The sequence below is a fragment of the Hylaeus anthracinus genome, unplaced genomic scaffold (genome assembly GCF_026225885.1).
Source record: "Hylaeus anthracinus isolate JK02 unplaced genomic scaffold, UHH_iyHylAnth1.0_haploid 5, whole genome shotgun sequence".
Classification (NCBI taxonomy): Eukaryota; Metazoa; Arthropoda; class Insecta; order Hymenoptera; family Colletidae; genus Hylaeus; species Hylaeus anthracinus.
In genome coordinates, this window is record NW_026535322.1 from 5,555,830 (window position 1) to 5,579,663 (window position 23,834).

At 41.1% G+C, this 23,834-nt stretch overlaps 2 protein-coding genes across 3 annotated transcripts; both read right to left on the bottom strand.

Annotated features, from left to right (window-relative positions):
• Positions 1–15,987: 15,987 nt before the first annotated feature.
• Positions 15,988–20,259, bottom strand: LOC128895821 (beta carbonic anhydrase 1). The gene is made up of 5 exons (XM_054158756.1): positions 20,105–20,259; positions 18,926–19,010; positions 17,255–17,442; positions 16,848–17,039; positions 15,988–16,734 (listed from the first exon to the last, which is right to left on the bottom strand). Exons 1-5 carry the CDS (start codon positions 20,195–20,197, stop codon positions 16,525–16,527), a joined length of 768 nt encoding a protein of 255 aa, XP_054014731.1. The 5' UTR covers positions 20,198–20,259; the 3' UTR covers positions 15,988–16,524.
• A 143-nt stretch (positions 20,260–20,402) lies between these two features.
• Positions 20,403–22,941, bottom strand: LOC128895820 (ras-related GTP-binding protein A). 2 transcript variants are annotated; one of them, XR_008461869.1, is made up of 8 exons: positions 22,627–22,941; positions 22,452–22,542; positions 22,270–22,369; positions 21,812–22,196; positions 21,524–21,739; positions 21,331–21,446; positions 20,806–21,267; positions 20,403–20,664 (listed from the first exon to the last, which is right to left on the bottom strand). XR_008461869.1 is itself a non-coding variant. In XM_054158755.1 (7 exons), exons 2-7 carry the CDS (start codon positions 22,461–22,463, stop codon positions 21,176–21,178), a joined length of 921 nt encoding a protein of 306 aa, XP_054014730.1. In that variant the 5' UTR covers positions 22,464–22,542; positions 22,627–22,941; the 3' UTR covers positions 20,403–21,175. The 2 variants fall into 2 exon arrangements, 1 of the variants encoding a protein (XP_054014730.1); XM_054158755.1 differs by having other exon boundaries at positions 20,403–21,267.
• Positions 22,942–23,834: the final 893 nt, after the last annotated feature.

Consider the following 23,834-nt stretch of genomic DNA (forward strand, 5'->3'; position numbering starts at 1 on the left):
ACAACAAAATTGTTACCACAAGAGTGTATACTGTAACAACTCCTTAGGGGCTGTAGATTTGCATGATCGCAGCTACAGTACGGGTCTAGCAATCCCGAGGTACCCGAGCTATAGTGGGGTCAGTGGGCCCCGAAAAACTAGTGGCATCCCTAATGGCGTTACCAGAGAGTTATGAAGAGAGTTACGCAAGCGAAGCAAATGCAAAGTAACTTGAAGCAAGAATTAATTGAATTTGAAGAACGAGTAAATAAACCTCTCTGACTTCTAAAAAAAAAAGCTCCCGAACTACTCGAATCTCGGCCAAAATTACTCCTGGACGACCGACGCGAGGATCGTCCTTCTGAAAAAGGGGCACGGGGTCTCGTGATTTTTCATAAAAGTCGGGAAAACGGCAGTGTAAAGACGCGTTTATTGCCAGCAATAAAAGCCTGCAATCGGCGAGAATCCTAACGGTCCCAATGACGTTTCGAAGTCCTTTGGGAACCCTCGGACGAGCGTAGCCCCCGGAACTCGCAAAGGGGGCGCCATAAATATTGTATGGCTCGGGGTGTCCCAAGGTGGCGCTGTCAAAATATTTGGGTACCCTTGCGACCTGGGTACGTCCACGGCACACACTTCTTCGTACAAGGCAATCGAGATGGTGTGCCATTTTTGCCATGAGGAATATACGATAACAGAACGTATCGAGCTGTTTCTTTTATTCTGCAAGTCTCTCTAAACAATTGTTTTAACTAAAAGCCTCTTTACGCGTGAAACTAAATTTTATAATTTATATACCGTTTATATAATGTAACACGATTATATAATTTTATAATTATTTTCACAATTTATCTTCGCATATTCTTCGCATAATATATCTTCGCATATTTACCTGGGTCTGGAACTGCAATACTGAAGTAATTCATTTACGCTATCCATTTTTGGCACGATAGAGCCATCACGGCGAAGCCTGAAACCCCAGCAACATTTGGTATACCTGTGCCCGTTGATGAGAAGATGAATTGCAGGCATTGTACAGAAACACGCCTAGGTATTAAGTGCCAACTGACGACACGTGGACGTTACCTCGAAGCGAGCGGGCCCTAGGAGCGTGCCCCGACGACGGGGAACACGTGTGCCCCAAACTTCGACGGTATTTATTGCGAATCTTTCAAACCGTACAATGGCCACGCGTCGACACGCGTGACGACCTCCTCAAAATATTTACGCCCAACTTCCCTTCGGGGTTAGGACACCCTTGGACAAATCTTTCTTACATTGTTCCTCCACGCGTTACGGAATTCTAATGCGATTCCCCGTATTTCCCCATGGACGTTCGCGCTGTAAAATTGTACCCTACAAGTGTCATTTTACCTCGCCTCGTGGAACGCGATGAACACGTTTATTGCACAAGCGTGTACTGGTGACATTGAAACTTGGACACGTTAAAAATGTACTCGTAAATTATGTTTGACGGTGCAGTGATGGGGGAATGGTTTAAAATGTCCACTCAATGTATTTTCTTCTTTTGTAAAATAATACGTATGCATAGAGACCTTATTACAATATTAATTAAAAAATAGGCTTTACTTGCGCGACCTAGTTTTCATGGCCGTTGCGTTTAACTCCCAGCCACGAGAACGATGTTTAAAACGAACCGTGAATGAAAAACCAACTGCGAGGATCGTAACGTAAGAATAAACCATGGAACGACGCACGTAGAAATAAAAAAAAGATGGCGAAGGATACGCCAGCCTCGTGTCATTGCTCGTGAGAGGCAACAAGGACCTCATAAGGAAACAATTAAACAAATCGAGGCGACTCGAATAATCGTCGAAGCGATTAAACAATTCACAGGCGCCTCAAGGTGAAGGCAATAAAACTCGCTGAGGTCGGAAGAGTCGGTGTTTATTCGTCGAGTAGGCTTACTTTCATCGAGAATTATTTTTGATTGGCGTAGACAAAAATTTAGCTACCGAAGAATGTCAAAACGAACCAGAAAATAGACAATTGAAAGCGGAATCGTAAAAAGATCTATCTAGAGAGTAAAGAAAAATCACAACGGAATGATAATAAAGTTGATATTCCGTTTACGAAGAACCAAGAAGATCATGCAATTTATCCCTAATTTTTCAACGTAAACCAAGCCTTTGCCTCTTCTATCGCATAAAAAGAGGTCCCAGCAATATTTCAAAAGGCGTGTTCATCGGGACCGTGAACGTCGATTTGATCTAGTTTCCCAGGACACGAAGTGCGCGCCGATGGACCACCCGGAAGTTCCCAGCGTGGCTAAAGGCGGTGGACGGACTGCTACCTGCGAAACGCACCGAGACTTCCCCCCATTGTCGGTGCAACGAACCCCGGAAAGGAACCGTCTTCCGGGTCCATCCTCGAGCGTCACGAGTCGAAAATGGCCGTGGATAATCGGTCGCCTCCCCGACGACTCGCCTGCGCAAGTAGTAAGAGTCTAAATACTGCGAGGCGCGATTTCCTACGCTCGACTGGCCCGTGGAGTTTCCATGCTGCTCGAGCGAAAATATTTTGCCACCCGGAATTTGTCATGCCACGCTTGAGAAATGGCTCCGACCCCTTCTGAAGACGAATTGCTGCGTCTTCGGGGATCTTCAGGGCGCGTAGTGCGATACTAGGAACGACGTGGGAAGACGCCCGCTTTAGAAAGTGCTCCAGCACGGGAGCAAATTGGAACGATTGCGTAGATAAGAGACAAACAATATATTGAATCGTAGCATTGCGTTTGGGTTTTTCATTTATTTTGGTATTGCTAGTCGATAGTCAGTTACGAAGAAAAGTGCTCTGGAAATTTGGAGTTTGTTCAGATTTCTAATCATCGTAGGAAGATCTATACTGGTTGATTCTTCGCTTCTTGACTCTTCCTCTTTCTTTGTACGCCCAAATTCGTCCCGCCTTTGATCCGCAAATTCGATACGAGTGAAATCTTCGGAATGGACAGGAAAGTCGACTTTATAAATCTCACCTGTCTAGTTCGCCGCGCGCGATTCGCGAGGCCAGGTGTTTTCATCGGGATGTCATTTTAATCGATGCATTTTTTTCACATGGAACGCACCGTCATCTGATTACGGTATTCGTGTCTGGAAGAAAGTCGACGGCGAAACGGTGGACCGTCTATCGTTGCGCGGAGATATCAAAAATTTACGACGCTAAGAAAGTAGGTTCCGCATACATAAAATGACGCGAGTGAAAAAGTCATGTGTGAATCGCGGTTTTGTATAATTGTATTCCACGAGCGCCGCGGTCTGCGGAGACAAACACGCGTGTTTTTAATATTATAGTGAAAACCGGCCTAGAAATTGTACGAATTTTTTTCGCTTTAACGCTGGAAAGCGAGTGAGCGACTCTTCTAAAATACAGAAATGCAACAATCGTAGCTACCGGCCACGAAACCATATCACACTGAAAATAAAATAGCGCGCCTCCACTTCTGGAGGTTTGTTTGGTCCCAGGTAGGAGGCTGTCGCCCCGTTTACTTTGAACAGAAGACCGTAAATAATTCGACAGGTCTCGATGACGCTTAAATCCTGCGATGCTTCGTGACAAGCAATACAAGAAGCATTTCAGCACGCAAGGTGAAAATTTACGGTGGCTTTGGGGAAACGAAGAACGGTCCTGCGGCCCCCGATGTGGCCACTGGAACCATTCCGCTTCGCCATTACGACTACTCTCTGCTTCCACCTGACAATGCAATGTCTCGCGACCTTGGCCAGGGGATAACGCGACACAACGAATATCATAAAATATCGTAAAAGAGCATTGCTCGCGAGATTCCAACTACTTACAATGGGAAACTTATTCTAAACTTATTCTAAAAATAAGCAAACAGAGATTGGTGTCCGAAACAGAGTCTTCTTCGCGAATTAATTCAAAAGAATTGAACGCACGTCTCAACTTTTCCTTTTGCGCAACGTTTGTTCGTATCTTAAATAATGGGAAAATATTTGTTTAATTGTCTGTATGTGCTTAAAACTTTCAAGAAGTCGTTCACATTTTTGTACGGGAATATTTTATAGAATACTTCGCGGAAGCTATTTAATTAATCTTACCCGGATCGTGCTAAGAGAAATAGGAAAACTTCCAAGTGTTTTCTGTTATGGTAGTTGCAGATTCATCGACACCGCAGGCTCGAAAGTACGGAGAGTCGAGAAGACACTGTCTCGCTCCGTTGTAAAACTTCACCGTAGTAAATCGACCGAAAACGGTCTGTGGGCCTAGATGTGGCCACCGAGCATCCTTTCATTGGCATTTTACAACACCCAGGAAGCTGTGCACTTAGCCAATTCGATTTCAACGAGTGCCTACCACGAGGAACCCCGCGGGCCCTCGCAGTAGACACCATAAATTTCGCAAATCGGAACCCCCGCGCTTCTTCATCAGCCACCGACCTCTCGGAAGACTTTATTGCCCGTCGCGTTAATCGTTTTCCAAGGTCAGCGAACATTGCATAATTTCGGCCTCGAAGATTTCTGTCGGGACAAATTTTCCGAGGTTGGTCGCGAAGATTCGTATTTTCATAAACAGAGAACAATAATTCGAGCTTCTCCACGCGATAATAAATAAAACAACTCGGAAACTAAACGAACACATATGTGCCAGTATCCATCGATCGTTTAATTTGAAGAAAATTCCCCGATAACTACGTTTCATCCGAGTGTCTATCCGGTTATCCCCATTGGAGGAGAATGCTTGCTACCTCTAGCCAATATCCGCATAAGGCGAGCTGGATCTGTCTCTCAGAGACAGTAATACACGCGCGCGGTTCGTAGGAAGTGCGTAGCCGATTACCAGAAGTCTGTTAATTGGAAAAAGGTGGCAGGGACGATGTCTCGATCGGCCTTGCCAAGGACTTGCCTCCGCCGTTCTCCGGCTAAGCGACGGGCTGGTGTGCGCGTACAGTACGTGTTCACGTACAGTACGCGAACATCGAGGAATCGGAGCCGAGGATAGCCACGGAGTGAAACTTCCTCGTGCATAAGCGAGCATCACGCTATCCAACAGCGATCGTCGACGACTATTTTAGAGATAGAGCGTTAAGGAGGGAAACCGCATTGGGAGTCCAAGTATTAAACGTTTCTTGAGATATCTGTTCGTAGGTAAGAAATATTTGTATAACTTCGAGAATGTTCTAGGGATGATTTAAAGTATATTTGGTAATTTTTTTCAAAATGAATTGTAAAAAGGCACTTGAAGAAATACCTAAAAAATTCTGAAAGTTAGAAAAATACTCCGCGTGAATTCTTCCCTGAAAAAAAAGATCCCAAGTAACACTACTAATACTTGGACATCTAATGTGGTTTCCCCCCTTAAGTGTGACGCTCAAACACACGTGGACGACGTATACGTGCCGCTGTGCAGGTGTGCCAACCAGAAGGAACAGGTAGACGGTGGTCTGGGTGGCGCGTGCACACACCCGCGGACACGGATGTTACACGAACTTACGAGGAAACTTACTCGCGTTGCCGTTACACGCTCGTGGCTACTTGCGCCCGTGGGGTCGTTACATAAATATGCGCGAGGCGCGTTGCTTCCTTTTTTAACAATCCGTTTCGTAATTGTTTATCGCGCCGAGACGAGCACGCCGCCGCGCTGGGGAGCAATTGTCTCGTAAGGCTTCAGGTTGGAACAATTTCGTTCAACCTTGGGGATTTCGTTAGCTAGCAGAGTTGGTTTCTAATTATTATTGTAGAGTTCCGCAGATATTGTTATAACATTCTCTGGTTAATCGGTACTTTGTGTTTTTATACAAAGCATCCCATAAGCAAAAGATAACCTTTTTAGACCGTACATAACAAGGATAACGATAAAAAAAATAAAATAAAGTATAAGTACGTAGTCGCTGCCAGCCACTCGGACTCCCCTGAAATCGATCGAAACGGAACGATACAATTGTGATATAACAAAGGCCCTTTACCATGAGCTTCCAATCACTCGTGCAACGCGTTTCGCTCATGATTGCTCAGGGTTAACCCACGGAGGATATATTTAAAAAAGAAAAAAAAAGAAACAGTTGTGCCAGAACACGTACACGGAATTCGAGAAGACGGATCTGACGATCACGTGGGGGCTACATCGCGGGCTCCCGGTTATTACGTTGAGGAAGTCACGCGGTCCTCGGAGACCCCGAGGCCCCAAAAAAAATGAGGACATTCCGTAGCGAGCGCGATGGAAGGAGGGGACGGGACGGGGGGCCCCCGCGTCGTACACGAAAACGAGGTTCCGGATTTGGGTATATAGAATCGCCGAGGTCGGAGGGGTGGGAGAAATTTGGGCGAACGGGCCCGCGGAGTCGGAGCCCTCAATTCTCAAAAGTGTAACTAGGTAAAGGTCCGGGCTCGTCTACTGCCCTAGCCGCAGCGAAGGAAATGTGACCCAGTTGGGTTCAACGACGACAGAACGAAAAACCCGTGGACGAACTAGGAGCCGCGATTCTGGTATGCGGCCGTAGCTCGTGACGGGATCGTAAAAATAACCCCGACGGCTGCTTAGTTTCGCGTAAAATACTTTTTTTTTTTTTTATCGGGTAACCGTCGGACAAAAAGTGTCCTAAATTCCGTGCACAAAAGAAGGGAGAAGGGAGAGCCGCCACCCCCCCCCCCCCACCCGTTCGGTTATTAATCCCGATCTTAGATCGAAGTGGAACGAAACACCGTCGAGCTGGGCTGGACTGTGTACCAGGATCTAGAAATAGGATTTTGGGTGGTTCGGATGGGTGCAATTGGTACGTTGGTGTGGATGAAGAGGAAGGAATGATCGTCTAGTGTTTGGTAGGATGTGATGGTACGAATATTTATGGGATCGTTCCTGTTCTCGCAGAGATTCTATAGGAACCGATCCACCATGAAGACAGCCCAAAGCTTTTATTCTCAGCTGTCCACTCCGTTGGAGAACAGAGATCCGGAGATCTACCAAGAAGTACCAGAACGAATACCGTTTCCAGTTTGTTTGCCATCAGAAACCAAGAGTGGGTCGCGGTACTCGTGGCCGTGGCGGCGATAACGAACTGCTCACGATTTTAACGTGGATTTCCTCTTCCGTCCCGTTGCTTCCTGCCTCCTTCCACGTCGGCGATCCTCGTCTCTGACTCGTGACGATGGCAAAAAGTCGAGCGGATCGGCCTCGCCTCCTTCCCCGTCGCAACGAGACCGTACAGGACCAGCCTTGCTCTTCCAGTTTTGTCCTGTTTACCAAGTGGGCCAATCGAGATGGAGAGTAAAACGCGGGCGTACGTAGACACGGATTACACGCGTCCGTGTCTCCGCGAGCACAGTTACGCGGATACCCGCAATTTTCATGGACTCTTGTTTTTCGCGGTATATAATTTCCTGCGGGGTTCCCTCTCCCGAGTCCGCAACGTTTAGGATCTGTAGCCTCTTTGCTACTCGTCTGACGTGACTTCTCCTCTCTCGCGCCGATGAAAGGCGGAGCTAGACAGATGCTAAACCGAGAAAAGCTTACGGATTTTTATGCTCTGATGTCTTCTCTTTTTCAAATTCTAACGAGAGGAGTGTGTACGTCTTACATATTCCATGGTGCGAAGAAATGCGGAGCTTTTCATATTTCAATATGGATGTTTATGCTCTGATCTCTTTTCTTTTCGAAATTCTAACAAGAGGAGTGCGTGTAAAGGACTCCACTTGCCACTTCGTCGACTTATCAGTCGAAAAACGTGCGAATAATTAAAACGCTCAAGCTAACGTTGGACTAACACGTCCACCTAGCCACGTTACCAGCCCAGTCCGCGTAAAACTGGTACTTCGTGTCACATCCGGTAAAATATTGCTCGCTCCGTGGTTCTAATTCTAATCTCTTTCGGATGGGGTCGAGCCACACAGAGAGACAGCCCGTAAACGCGATCGTGATCCACTCTACGGTTATTTAGCATACAATTACACCGTGCTCCCTTCGACGAGGAGTTGCTCTCGGCCCGCGGAGCCACGGGGCACGAATGAAAAATTCACGAAGCTTGGCATCGGGAATACGAATCACGCCCGTCGAGTAAATCTTCCAAGGACGACGTACACGAGCACCACCACCATGGCCGCCGGTGGCTTTGCAGGCGTTGTGTACGGGCATTAAAGCCAACAGCGACAGAACGGCGTATATAGCAGCATAGTATAACATAGGTAAGTGTGTTTGTGGGTCAGTGGCACGAGAGCTGTCCGCCGCCACCGCCGCCGCCGACACCACAATGAGCGCCGGCAACACAACGTTGCTTGGACAAAATCGTACCTACATTATACAGATCGTGAAGTGCCATTGTTCTTGAACTTGCACGCTCACGCACCGACGACCTACGCACCACACGCGTCCGCCAGTCCCCGTATCTTTTACATCCGCGACCCACGGAGAAAACCACTCCGATCCTTGATAAGGAGAAATTGGGGCTGCGGGGAAGCAGGCGGCGGTGACCTCTCTTCCCATCGCCTTTGATCGATCGCCATATTGTGCTAATGCCTTCTTGCCTCGCGTCCCTTCGTTCCGCGATATTCCAAGGTTCTTCTGTGCACCTAGATAAGTAGAAACGTCTCGATAGAAGTGTCTGCATTCGTGTTTGAATCTTCCTGAATTCGTGCCTGAGAATTATCTAGCTCATTATTGTGTGGCACACATCGCCTGGCACACACCGTCGAGAGTCATGCCCTATGCCCGCATCGAAGTCTCCGCGATACAAACGCTGACGCGCGCTCTCTTCTAGACGCTGAGTTTGGTTTTCCGTTTAGGAAGCAGAATACGAAATCGCTAGACTAACAATTCGCTAGCAAGGCTGTTCTTCAAAGCTTCAAGGCTGTTCTTTTATCTAAAATCGCACCGATTTTTGTGGCCGTATAGATCAAGAGAGATAACTTTTAACTTTTACTATTTTATATGATTATCGTATGTATGTACAATCTGTTAGATTTCTAACAACAGACACGTGCTGTTTATTGTGCTTAACGTCAACAGATCTCATGAATGGGAAACGGAAGAAATTCTGAACATTGTCGAGAATTATGGAATCACGTATTCATGTTCATTGTACACGTTTCAGCTGGCGGACAGTCGTAAATTTCCTCCGCAACTTTCATGGACTCGGAATGCTCATTTTATGCACTGGATCATGTTTTCTATACGAGGTTCCATTGCAGAGGAAGCAAAACCAGTCTTCCTTATTAAGAGGTACGATGATATCTATCGAAGTATCCCTCGAAGTTGATGGTGCGTTGAGATGAAAAACGTGATTCATATTTGTTTCATCGATATTCCATTCCAGTTGGTTTAATTCTCTACAATTTAGTCGAGTGTGGCTCAAATTAAAAACATTGAGTTTCCATCATCGAGGTATTATAAATAGAGTAGCGCAATTAAAAAGAGAAAAAACACCGTGGTACCCTATCTATCTCTATCTATCAGCGTGTAAAGTTTAAAGTCTCGTTGAAGGCGCGATGCGCGAGTACGAAACGGTGTTGCAACAACGAATTCGCGCCGCGATAGGAAAGAAAAAAGAAGCGGTGACTCGAGAAGGCACGAACGAACGATCGTGACTAATCGGCCAGGTCGATGCCCAATTCCTCGGTAGCGTAGGCAAGTAGGTATCCTCGGGGTACCCGAGCCAACGGCTGAACGACGCTTTTTCATCGCGGCCGCGATTTTTGCTCGGATTTTACATAACGTCGTGTAGCCACGCGTTGCGCCACGACGCAAAATATGCTCGCTCGGTCGCCCGAGATACATTTATGGACGAACGCAAAAAGATCCCCTGCGAATCACGCGGATGCCTGTTAATCACTCGAACTACCGTCCCCTTATGTCGGTTTCGCGTGTTGGACGCGTGCACAGGTGAAAGCACCGCGAATTGACGAAACCCGATTAACGTCTTTCCCTTAATTGCCAAAGTCTCGGGACATGACTTAATCCCTTTGTTAAACGCGTTGTTTTCGACAGGAGTACATGGGTCAAGTAACCTCGACTTAATTTTAGAGTCGACATGTAGCACTCCCTTCGATTAGAGATATTATTAAGCTATAACGCGATATGTCTTTCCAAGCGTTTAACCATTTATCCTCCCGAACAATTCAGAGGTAGTCCCCGATAAAATGCTATATCGTCTTCGACGAATAGGATCGTTCGGTGCCGGTAACCGTTCGCGATACGTATGGAAAGATGTTTCATAACAATTGGACTGTTCGCCGGCAGAATTATGGCACATTCGTGAGTTCGTTGCACCGGCTCCCGTCGTTGCAACATTTTATAATTACGCCGTGGCTACGCCACCGTTACGTTCTGCGAGCCCCAGCGCAAAAATAGACGATATCATTGGGGGACATTCGACACACCGCGCTAGGCGTGAATTGGTCAACGGCTAATCTACACAAATACGAGGATTATTTCTCCACGCGAACCGAAGCGAGACGACCAGCGAGTCCTTCGACGGACTGCAACGTTCCTCGCCGCAAGGACTTATCAAGGACGTTCTACATATTAAAAGAAAATTAATAATGTCGGTTCTCGGGCTCGGATTTCAAATATCATTACCTCACAAACGAGTGATATTGATTCAGAAAAATAAGAACGATTCGGATACTTTAAGGTAATTTAAAAGGTTTGCAGGAAGTTTGAAGTCGGAATTTTTATCGAACTCGTCGTTTTGTTTTCCATTCGTTGTAGGACATTTTCATCCGAACGAGAATTTTGCTCGTTTCCGGCGCCGATCCGATCGAACAGAATCCTCGCGCGCGGTGTGCTCATTTTCGAGCCTCGTGTTTCGTGCTCGAGTAAAAGTGAGTCCCAGATAAACGGCATGTAACGCTGTAAATACATCCCGGAACACAAGAACCCGCACACGGTCCCGTGAACTTCTTCGCGCGTCTCTAATGAAATTAAGAGAGCGAGGTATGGAGAGGAGGAGATAAACGATGACGATACGCGTACAATCGCAATGGCGAACAAGTCCACAGAAGCTGTAGCTGTGCTTGGTCCCAGCTACAGTACGGGTTTGACGAATCCGAGCTCTTGCGAGGCCATTTGAGCCTTACGAGACTACTAACATCCCTAGTTGGAGAAGAGAATTAGTCCATTTTTTTCATAACACTCGAAGATACGTTTCACACATAAATTTGAATAGCGGAACAAGTGCCATGAACTTGTGGCATCCCCTAATTTATTCTAGACCCGCATTTATTCTAAAGTCTATTAAAGAATAAACCGTACAAACAATAGTGATCCTGCGCATGGCTCTTCTGAACCCTTGGGAACGGATAATAGGCGATCGATGGCTCCTATCGCGACATGGTTTGGCCACCACTGATCTATTGCCTCTCCGTTTCGTCGTTTCCTCGCGCTGAGTCCGTTAATGCGCGACGATGGATTTAGGTCGAGGAAGTCACGAGTGGTGCGAGTTTGACACAATTTCCTCTATTCGTCAGTCGAATGTCAAGGTGTAGGTCCCGTCATCGGGGCTCGTACTACCGCGTGCGTGACCATTCCGCGGCTTCAAATGCCCGAAATTCTGAGCACGACCGTTAGCCTAACGTTTAACTGTATAATCGTGGCGCAACACGTACGAAAAACCTCTCTCTCTCTCTCTCCCTCTTTCCCTTCGCCCTTTCTCCGACGTTCCACGAATTAATAACGCAGGGTTATCCGAATGTAGCGCCGGTCGGGCCCCTTTACGCTGACTTATTAGCTTACACCAGGCATGTCAAACTCACGCCTACGAACTATCAAATTAGATTCTGTCACCTGCTCCTTCGTTATTTATTTCCTTAACGCTGAGGCAGAACGCACACGGCCGCAACCGATTTGAAATTAGTGTTGCAAACCGTTTGCGCTCTTTCTTTTACCTAAATCCACTTATTTTGTTTTACCTAAATCCATGGTCACACGCAACTAGTTTCAGAGTGGTTTGAAACCGATAAGTTGCGCCCGTGTGCGATCGGCCTGAGACTACCAACTAACTTTTTTCTGATGTTGGTCATTTGTTACCAATGCTTTTACTCCAATGTTTAGGGACAATCCGACTGAGTTAGTTTGAACTGGAATTCCGATGGTACGAATATACAATATATAATTGCTGATTGAGTTAAAAATTCCAATGTATAGAGTAATTACTTTCGTAGACGGGATTGGATAATTCGCCGTACGAATTTCCTCGCGTTAATTAATTACGCGGATAAGACGTCGTTAACTTTTCCACGGTCGACGGGTCTTCCTCTTGCGGGGAAACAGCCATAAGAATAAGGTTTCAGAAAAATACACGAGCGTAACGAAGTAGTAATGCCGCCGGGGGCTGTAGCGTGTTATGGCTGGACGCACACCACTGGCCGCGCGCTCTTTTTCTTCGGTCAGTCTAAAACGAAAAGAAGAGAAAAAGAAATGAGATCGTGCGAAATCGTGACATCGTTACCGTACCACCATCAAAAATTGAAACTCTTTTAAAGGGGAAAGGCGTACTGCGGAGATCCTACAATTACTCGTACAAATGGTTTCCAAAAGAGGCTTTGGTCGTGATGGATACATCACTTTCCACGTTTAATCGTAATTATGCAAACACATCGAAGATTTAATATTGGACTGTCTGGAAAGTCCATGCCGATTTTTGGTAGGTAGTACACCGTCTGTTTATATTGGAATGGTTGAAAACATTTAACATGGGTGTATCCCTTAAAAGATCGCGGAACAAAATGGTACTTATATAATTCAATAAATATATATCAAAATTCAAATGTGCCTTTGAATTTTTCTTAAAAATTGCCACGAACTTTCTGAACAACCCAATAGAATCATAACACTGTGTATCGACTATAGTCGAATAATATTATTTACTATATAATACCATTTGCATTTGATCGAAAAACAAAGCCTCTTTTGAAAGCCCGTTCACCGTTGTTATTACGTTAGGCAAAATGAATGCCGGGGCGGGAAGGGGGGGGGGCGTATCTTCCCTGATTTTCGCACATTTTTCGACGGGCACAATATTTTCGGTGAAACTCGTTCCACTGGTTGCGGAACAAAAGCCGAGGCGAACGCGGAAACGGCGCGTCGAAGAATTGCGGTAAACAGAGGGGTTGAAAGACGGATCGTTCCTCTTTGGACTTCCTGGTTCACCTGAGCCGCACCCCCCGTGGCTCTGTCGGGCTCCAAAACTCGACCCCTTGGCCACAAAACTGCGCGAACTGTACCCGAATCCCACGGAAACAACGTTTACCTTTTGACGGGACAGGTAAACGGACTCGGTCAGCTACCGTGCACCCGAATTTCGCAACCGAATCTAATTCAAAAGGTGACACACCGTTTTCACGGAAGCTTCGCGGCGTGCACGCTTCAAAACGCTTGTTGCGACTTCCGTCTTTGGACGAAGGCGGTCTAACGTAGACCAATTATTGTCAAACGGCGCTAGACGGACCTGAAGCACTCAAATTTATTAAATCGATAGACAATTTTTAAAGTTTCTAAAGAACACGTACAGTAAATAGGGTGAACAGAGACTTAACTTCAAAATATATTGTTTTAGTTGCTTAATTTGTATTATTTGAAGTTGCAGGATTACTTATGATTCGTTCGTTTCATTATGTTTCATTGGTATGAATCGATGAAAATTTATCGATGTTTCTATTCGTCCTCAACATTTACTGAAACGCTTCTAGTCTCCTTTTCCTTCTTTTAAAGTAGTGCTTTTATTCGCCTCAGTTTTCTGAGTAAATGGAAACAGCATCTTATTTTTTGATAATCTTTATTGGATTGAACATTGTGTAATTATTTAATAGTACAGACGAATCGTAAGACCCCCCGATGTGAGCGTTTAAAAAAATTGTTTCTGTTACCCCATTTTACAGTACCTTTTATCGAGGTCTCGAAATGCATTCGAATTAAGTTTAATGCGCCTATAAAAAAAATATTTCAGCGAATGTTCTGCAAGTGGAACGCCGGCGCGATAATGGGTCATGCACGCCGATTACGTTTACGGTAGCGACAATTTCTCCGAATCCTTGCGATCGGAGGATCCTCTATGACGCATTCGTTCTTCCTGGTAAACGTGTAATCGTTCGGTAAAAATTTCTCTCCTTAAATCCCACTTACGTCGAACGATGTAAAAGAAGTTGCGCGATTTTACTTTTTAATGTGAATCCTACGGTGTATTTAAGGCACATACTTGCTTCCACCGTCATAGATACCGCGGAGTGATCCAGGCCAGTGTGCCACCACGATTCGTAGGGTGCGAGATACCCAACGGAAAGAGAAGAAAGACTGAACGTCTCTGGAGACCGAGTACAGTGCGCGACAAAATGATAGTACACCTCGTAATACGCTGTTCGTTTCGAGAGAGAATAATCCCACTAATAAAAACGGAACAGGATTTTGGAGCTGTATATCAAGTAAAGCACTCGCGTTGCTGATCCTTTCCATACTAATCGTTAAACGTTGTATACAGTCTTCTTGTTAATTATTGTATTTACAATTCTAATGATACCGAAATAGAATTGTGTAAAATCATGGTTGATTACATAATTTTATGCAACATTCCATTATTTATCACAGTATTATTACTTATAAAAGTAAATGTTTACGGAACTACAGCAAAGATCGAGGATCACAAAAAGTCGCATGACTAAAAATCACTGTGATATAAACAAATAAAGAAATACACACATTGTTTTACCAGTGTGTGTGTGAAATCATACAGCTCGATTTTTATTACTTGCACCGTGACTCTCAGCCTATCATGATCCGAATGAACTGTCTGTCCTGTCGTTTTGTTCCGTCTCTTTGATCTCGCAGCTACCAGTTCGCGGGGCAACTATGCCAGCGTTCGTCACAGTTCTTAGACCGGCCTAACCGGCCCAACTCAACGATTCGCCTAGACAGAGAAGCGAATCCTCTTCACTTTTACCGTGAAACACACTGAAAAGCGCGAGCTGCTTGAACCATTTTTCGCCAGTAGAGACGTCATGAATACGCGAGTGGCTCGCAACGTGGCAGATGCAAGATTGCTCGTAGACGTTGCCAGACACGCTACCATAAGCCATTGAATTATGGAACTGAAAGGAGAAATTGGGAATTTCCATCCTAATTCACCGAATTAGCAAACAAAACTATTAGGTTGTCCCGAAAGTTTCTTTTTCTTGTTACACTCAATTATTTTGCGTGGCAGTGTTTATATAAATAGACAATCTAATTCTATAGATAATTATGTGTAACAATAACGGAGCAAAATGAATCGTTGCACAATTCCGTAATGTAACATAAAACATAAACTATTGTGCATGTATTACTTATTAATAAAGAAACTCTTGGGACAACCTAATACATCGTCGTTGTTTCCTAATTAAGAATAGTTAGACGTGGATTCTTCGTTTACTCTGGCAAACAGTTAGATGGGCTTCGTCCACTTCAAGTAATCCCAGTTACAAAAATCTATTCAAATGATTCTGCTCTAAATTTTAGAAACACCTTCTACGCTTAGATTAGAAAATTTAGCATTCGCCGTACTAAAAGAACACGAAGAACTACAATTCGATGATGTTATTTTAACAGAATTGCAAAGCAATTGAAAATAATTCCATCAATCGAATGAATTCATGCTTTATTGTCGTGAAAGTCGCTTCCTCTTAATCCGCAATTCAGGAATAGATTATCATAAAAATAGCCGCGACAGGTGCGAATACCTGTCGTAGGTTGCGTCAATAGATTGACTCGAACGTCCGATACCATACTTATCATCATCCTAATTCTACACCTTGGTTCGTTGTTTTGCTTTCTCTTTCGGGAGTGGCATGCTCTAGTTCGCCTGGCCACGAAACCGTCCATCCGTCGGTACGGTACGTCCTCCGCCACTTATTCTGCGGCTTCAATTTTACGCGATTCACGCGCAAAGTATACCGATCAAAATCGTCGGGGTATCCAGCGAATCGTTAAACGAAACGAAACGAAACGTAGAATTCCAAGGAAACGAAAAATATATGTTTCGTATTATTCCTACGATCAGCTATATAAAGAGTCGTGTAAAATCGCTAAAAATATATATATATATATATTCCGAATAAACTTTTTATAGTGTATAACAGTACATAAAATATCATAACGTTTATACAGTTTCAAAAATAACATTTCATTTAAAGTTATCTCTAAATACATAGTAAGAAATGTCTAGGTTCTAAGCGTTGTACGCCAGTGGACACACGCTTCGCTCCCATTTGTGTATAAATAAAGATATAAACTTAGACCGACTAATCTTATTGTAAATACTTCCGACAATATCGTCGTAGTTTATTTTGTGCAAACAAGTTTGTAATACCAATCTTAATAAAGCAGGGGCGGTAGGGGGACGGGTAGGGGGTGGGGGGTGGGGGAAGGGAATTTACTACTTTCACATCCAGGTACATTATATGGTCTTCAGTTGAACGAGTATCGAAACCACGGCTAAAATACGTTTCAACATTCTTCAAAGATTCGTCGTATTCGAACTGCTCAGTCTTAATCCGCAGAATTATGAGATTTTTCATCTCCAGAGATTGCACCGCTCAAGAGTAATGGAACTTAGGAATAGTATCTTTTAATTTCAGCGAGCAAAGGCGTTTCCGTCAATTCGCTTATTTCGACGAATCTTTTGTTCGCTCTGCTGAAATAATAAATGTCGCCTGTGTAAATGTCGAACCACAGGGCGTGAATGTGCAGATCGTGCCTTTCCAGTCGCTTCTTCAAAAACCCGTACGAGGCTACGTTTTGTAGTTGTTGCAATGTATTCACCTGGAATTGAAAGATGTTTCTGTAATTAGCTATTTCTACAGTACATCTAGAACAGTACAGTACAGTCTATTGCAAATAGTTAAGGCAATGTTCGTGGTCACAGTTTTACTAACTTGAGACAATTTGTCTTCGATAGAAAATTTATCTTCGGGGTCAATGTAAGCTACGAACTTCCTCATCGGTGTCTCAGCTTGAAAGATTATTGGCTGGCGGAAGCCAGTGATTTCGAGCTGTTGAAACTTCGCTAAGCTGCTGCTGGCATGGGCGCACAACCATGCTCTCAATGGCGATATCCTTCTGTTCGCCTAGAAGTCAAAGAAAAATCTTTTGAAAATTTGACAAACAAGTATTCTTTTGCCGACATTGCAGCCGATTTCTCCAAGCGTTTAAAGATGCACTGATCCTGATGTCAATCGCTAAACTAGAGCTGCAACGTTGGCGAAAGTCTCAAACGATACCAACTGTGAATGTCAAGTATCGAGCACTCGGCATCAAACAAAAACGGTAAAAATTGTCAAACCTTAGATGCAAATTCCTCGTCCCGCAGGGCATACAACAAATTCATAGCTTTGCAATCGCTGTGTCCGCACACTATAACGTGCCTTATGTCGTTCACCACGCAGCCAAGCTCTAAAGCTGCAGGCTCGCACATTGTCAACTCGTCCGGAAAATGTTGAGAATGAGGTACGACGTTACCGGCGTTTCTCACTGAAAAATAAAAAAAAATAAAATATATGCCGTCGTTCGAAAATGACGACAAATAGAAAAATTTGCGACTGCATACACGAAAGTTTATTCTACCGTGAGTCTCGTGTAAATCGTTACAAGCTGATTTCTCGTTAATTATTGTGACAAACAATTTTTGGTTTATATATCAGACTCTCTTTTCGTTTTCAGACATCGTAATCGAGCGCTCCTTCATGTGTTTAATAGAAACAGCATATAATAATTGCGTTTTTTTCTTTATAATTGTTTTGAAAGGTGCAACATTTGTTTGAAACAGTCGGTTTACGCACATTTTATTTCGCATATAAAATAATGTGCGTGTACTTAGAATAGTTCTCAACTTTTTTTTTTAATACTGTTAAGGCAGTTTGTCTTTTCATAAATGCATATTACCTTAATATGCATGCTGTTGTAACATGCTTGAAATATAATAAACGAAAAGATAAACATTACAGCTGCATAGATAATATTTTAAATATTCATTTCTGACGAATGAAAAGTTGACTTTAACGTGTTCGATTCGGTCTCATAGCAGTTTTTCTATCGGAGAATATTCAGTGTAATTTTTCTTTAATTATGCCAAATAAATAAAAATGTTTCCAATAAACTTTATTTATTTTTAAACGATCTCCAGACATATAATAATTCATAATGCTGTTTCATGTTTAAAACATAAAGGAGATGCCAATCCCCTCTTCGATATCACAAATATGGCGCCAACGGTGGCACCACGTATGTCACGTGACGGTTTTTATTAGAGATTGTGTAATTCCCGTTTCAATAGAAAAAGTGATGATTCTAGATACAGAATTATAGAAAAGCACCAAAGAAAACTTTTCCGAACAGATGCTGCGTTTTCAACAAAATATTGAACTTAGAAATAATCCTTAAGATTTTACCGATTGGTAGTCTGTTTTCTCATGGTAACTTATTTTCTAATGGTAACCCATTTTCCCATGATAGCTAATACTTTGTTATCTATTACTCCCATCATTATATGATAATTATAAAATATCATACAAATAATCATCTGAAAACGATTCTAATAGACAAAATTAACATTCTACAATACCAATTTCGTAAAAGTATAAAATAATATTAAATTTGATTATATGCCCACGCACTATCGATCGGTAAAGTGTTAAGTCTCACATGCGAGAAAGAAAAAATAAAATAAGACGACTCTGCTGACCTTTTTTTTTTTTTTTAAATCAGCTAGTAACACTTTATGTGAGACACCTTATATATTGTAATATACGACATTGCATATATTGTAAAATCGCGTTATTCAGTTAGCGAAACTTCTCACAACCGAAGTACTTATTCGAGAATAACTATTTTTTTTTCTCTTTTATAATGAACATTGATGGTTGATGCGATTATAGTGAAATATATCGCGACGTAAAAATGCCAAAAAAGTCAGGCTTCATATTCGATTGAATGATGCCATAGTGAAATCTCGTACCGACAAACATGTCCCCAACGTTCGTTTCCGTAAATCTAGTTGGGATCATCCGGGAGTCCATGCAGGTAAAGAATACTGCCTTTGGCTGTGATAAGAGTAACGGCAGTAATTATTTATATTGCGCGATAAATATTGTTAATATGACAAGTTTTTAAATTGCACTTTGGTATTGTACTTTCGACAATTATTATTTATTGGGAACTATTACATTTATTGGCGCATACACAATTTATATTTCTATAATTAATAAGACAAGAGAATGGAAAACATACGATTATTCCGATCGACAATCTTGTCTCTTGTTTTCGAAAATGTTTAAATGTGTTTTCATAAATTATAATAGAAAAAGAGTGTATGTACAGTAAGTCACAAAATTATTATGAAATAACGAGACAACAAAGAGGATTTTAGAATTCTTTTATTTGGAAATACATAGCTTGCAGTTCGGGCAAAAAATTTGGAATATTTTCGTTTATAATTACAGAAAAACCAGTTATAACAATTCTTGACACGTTTTTACGCCGCAAAATTATTCGTTCACGCTATCGAATCGAGCAAAACAAACGCTATCTGCAGATTCGAATGAGCATTTATTTTAAATTGCCGCGTAAATAATAAAGAAAAGCATTCGGTAAGCATCGATTTATATTTATATTAACGCATTTGAATAATTCGCGATCATGGACAGAAAAAACGAAGAAACAGTCTACAAATTAGGAAATTATTTTTTATTGGAAAAATGGAAAATCTTTAAGAAATATTAGAAATATTTTATGGAAACATTGTTCGACAGTGCGATACATTATTAAACATAAATTGAATTATTCGATTTAGAACAATTGATGATATACCGTTGCTGCCATGTGCTTCTACAAGATTTCAAATACACGTGTTTTTTTTTTCTCTTATCAATGTTTCTTTGGATCAAGGACATAGCATGGGTCGCAGTCGAACAAACGTGTTATTTTAAGTAAAAAGTACTATGATAAAAAAGGTATTCGTTGTCCAATAAATTTCATGAATGAAAACGTTTTCATTTTCACCATATATTTTTAATAATAATTCAAATTAATTTCAATTAAAATAATAATTAAGATCCTTTAGTATCGTCACGAAGAAATAAACACGGTTATACACGAAAGTACCAACAAAGAATTAAACAAAATGGTTTTAACATACCTCAGGATGGTCTCGAACTTGTTGAAATTGTTTCACCATTCCTTCTCTATGGCATTTTCTGTATTTCATTATCCCTTTAATTATTCTATCCATGGTAACGTTTGGGAACTGTCCAACTGAGTCCCTGTCCAACTACACTTTGTCAACATGAAATGACGAATACATAACTCCGCCATTATCGAATAAGTGGCGGAAAATTTAAACTCGCTTGAAGTTTAATAGAACTCGTTTTAGTAAAATTTAGATCAATCTCCCACAATTTGGTTCCCATTTGAGTCCCCATTTCATTAGACACAAATCTGTATTTATTCTTTCTTTTATTTGTACATTTAAAAAATACAGTTTAATGATACATACTTAAGCATAGTTATTATTCCACATTTGTTGCCTAATATTATTCATAAATATAGCTGTAAATAAATTCATACAAATTTAATGTTTGCTCGTTTATGTCAAAAGATATTGGGCAATCGAAATTTCTTACAAAGTATAGCGTACGACCCATATTATCGTTTATATAAATTCAGAGATATAATGACGTTCAGTTACGTTAATTTTTGCTGTAATAAAGTATGATCGTTATGGCTTATTATATTAATCGAATATAACGTAAGAAAATATATATATCTTTGAAACAGGCCAGAATAATTGCTGTACAGAAATGAGACGTATAATAACATGGAACCAGGAAAATTCCTTACCCAGGAAACCATGCATGATCTAAGAGCCAAGAACGAGAGCGTTTTCCCTTATTGAATAATATAAAGTGTTGACTGAATACGATATCAATAACGTAAAATCTTTTCATATGTTCCGTTTAAATTTTATACCAACGAAACAGTGAGTGCTTTTGAAGTTCCGTTTTTAGCACCCAATACAGGTCTGAAAACATTATTCTTATGTTGACAATTACCATATAAAATGTTCGTTGACAAATTTATCGATACAGTTTGGTCAATTCTCGTGCAATTGTACTCTCATTCTAGTGACTTCATTTCGAAATGACTCTTAGATTCAACAATGATTAACACCTTGGACCCGGGTGACAACGCGCCTGGGTCGAATTGATTTCTATCTACTTAAGGCTGAGCTTTGACTAGCACGCTCCAGCTTTTCAAAATGTTTTCGCGCGTTACGAATATTGATTAACGTTGCCGCTGACGCTGAAACAAGGCGAACAGATATTCTAGTACTTGTTAGAAAAAGATTTAATTATAAATACTTACGGATTGCGGGATCTGACATAATAACCATTACATAAGTATTGGAGGTAAATACGTCGATGAAAGCCGCAAAATTCGTATTTCTAACTTCCATACTTTGAAATTGCGCCGCCAGTTTACTAAAAAAATATGATTTTTTATACATATGTCCAAATTAATGTCTTTATAATTTGTATTCTTATCCAACTAGTCTTACCTGCAACTCAGCTTGAATTGTTTTATTATGTTAGAAACTTTCTCAAATCGGTGTACATCTCTATGATGTTGTCTTTGGCAATAACTAATTACTAGAAATGTTGCTCTTTCAAACAAAAGTACTTCATCGGCATCAATAATGTTTGTAAATTGTTTCAAACTTTGTTCAAGTTCTTTCACATTAGGAATCAACATATATACAATCGAAGACCATGCTCTAAATGTAACAATACACATGAAATCCTAAAATTTTATAAATTATAATCACTGTACAATTATGAAGATGTACCTATATAATGTTTCATCCCATATACTAGTTCTAAAACAAGTACATTCAAGGGGCAAACTAAGTCGTTTCAGATCCTCTTCTCTCTCCCTAAATATCAGATCTCGTTGATCTTCTTGCACCAAATCCATTTTATGTACTAGACAGAATATTTTCGCTTCTGGACTATTTTGCAATATGGCTTCTAAACAACTCTGATAATAATGCATGTCTTTATCTAATTCTCTTGATTCTACATCAAAAACATAGATCAAAACTTCTACATTCCTGAATATATTATCACGCTGTGATGCAAAATAATTTTCCATGAATGCTTCTTGACCACCACAATCCCAGAGGTTTAGCACCAGATTACCAAGGAATCGAACGTGACTATGTTCAACATCGACTGCAATAAATACAAACAAATGAGCATTTATTGACTGAAACAATTAAAACAATGAATTATTATTATTGCTTACTTGTTGCTCCCAGACGACGAGTATCACGTGCAATATAATTAGCAAAAATAATGCTACGCATACTCGTTTTCCCTGAACCACTCTTACCCATTAACAGAACCTAAGAAATATTTAACATATTATACTCCTTTAATCAAAAAAAGTATATGCTACAATTTTGTATAAATAAAAGATTTATGGACCTTTTTCTTCATCTTGAACTGGTAATACTAAACCTAAAGTTTATTTAGATTAATCGTTCTCTAGTAACGAATGGTTGATGGGCCCTGTGGTCTGTAACAAATCATAGTTCAGTATAATATAGTCGCACGGTTCAAGATCCATTAATTTCACGATGGCATTATATCATAAACATACGTCAAATGCGTGGTCAAATGTCAAATTTCATATCGAGGTTATTCGAAACTGTTCGATGAATCACGATTATAGGTGCGACTTTGTAACATACAATTAAAACACAACAGTATTTTTTCAAACGATATACGGTACTAAATGCAATCAGAAAATTAATTATACAAAAAAAAACATTGGTCGTTTCAAAGGTAGACGACGACTTCCAACGATTTCCTTGATAGTAAACAGTCTTACGATATAGAAATTACGATACTCTCCACTTTTTACTATGGAAATATGAACTGCTAGTAGCTAACTTCACACTTATTGTCACTGATTGTCACTACTGGTCACCGCTGGCCACTACAGCGCCATTGAAAGATTAGATAAATTAGAATGTTGATTACGCGAAGTTTACTGAATGATAGCAGACTCAAATGTTATACAAATACATTTATATTATTACTAGATTGTCACATACAAAATGTATAGCACAAAGAAATGATATTTCATATTAATTACTATGCACCATATTGAAGAGGTAGGAGTTTATTGACAATACTATTCAGCATGGATAATAACAAAATTTAATAAATTATAGTAAAATGTTGTAACACATAGTATTTAAATTAATTTGATCGTGAAACAAACAATTTATAGAAATAGCAGCCGAAGTTTTAGCATTCAGAATTTCTTATGATTGTTTATGGTGCAACAGAGATACTCTTTCACGTGAAATTTAAGTACCGAATTGTAAATATTAATGTTCATACGACAACAGAATGTGTACTTATGCAATGTTGTTCAGTATATATGTAATATTTGAATATGTAAAGTAACAACTAAGGTAATGTGAAAATCTGTATCATTAGTCAAAGAGGTTAAAAATCTTAAAATCTTTACGTGGTTTGGAAGGTTAATCACAGGTCTAAATACATTCGAAATAAAGAAAAAGGAAATAATACATTACAAACACAAATATTCGACATTTATTCCTTAACAAATGATACAATTCAATAAAGATTTCAATTTTGATTGATTTCGATGAAATTATCATGAAGTTCCAACGTGAAGTTGTACATTCTCACTTTTAATATGTTGGCTGACCTGTAATTGATTCGGTGCAGTATTACCACCGGCTCGAACCTATATTATTCTAACTTTTTTTTTTAAACCATGTGTACATTTATACAACACATATGCACATTCGTTCATGTCCGACCGATGTACAT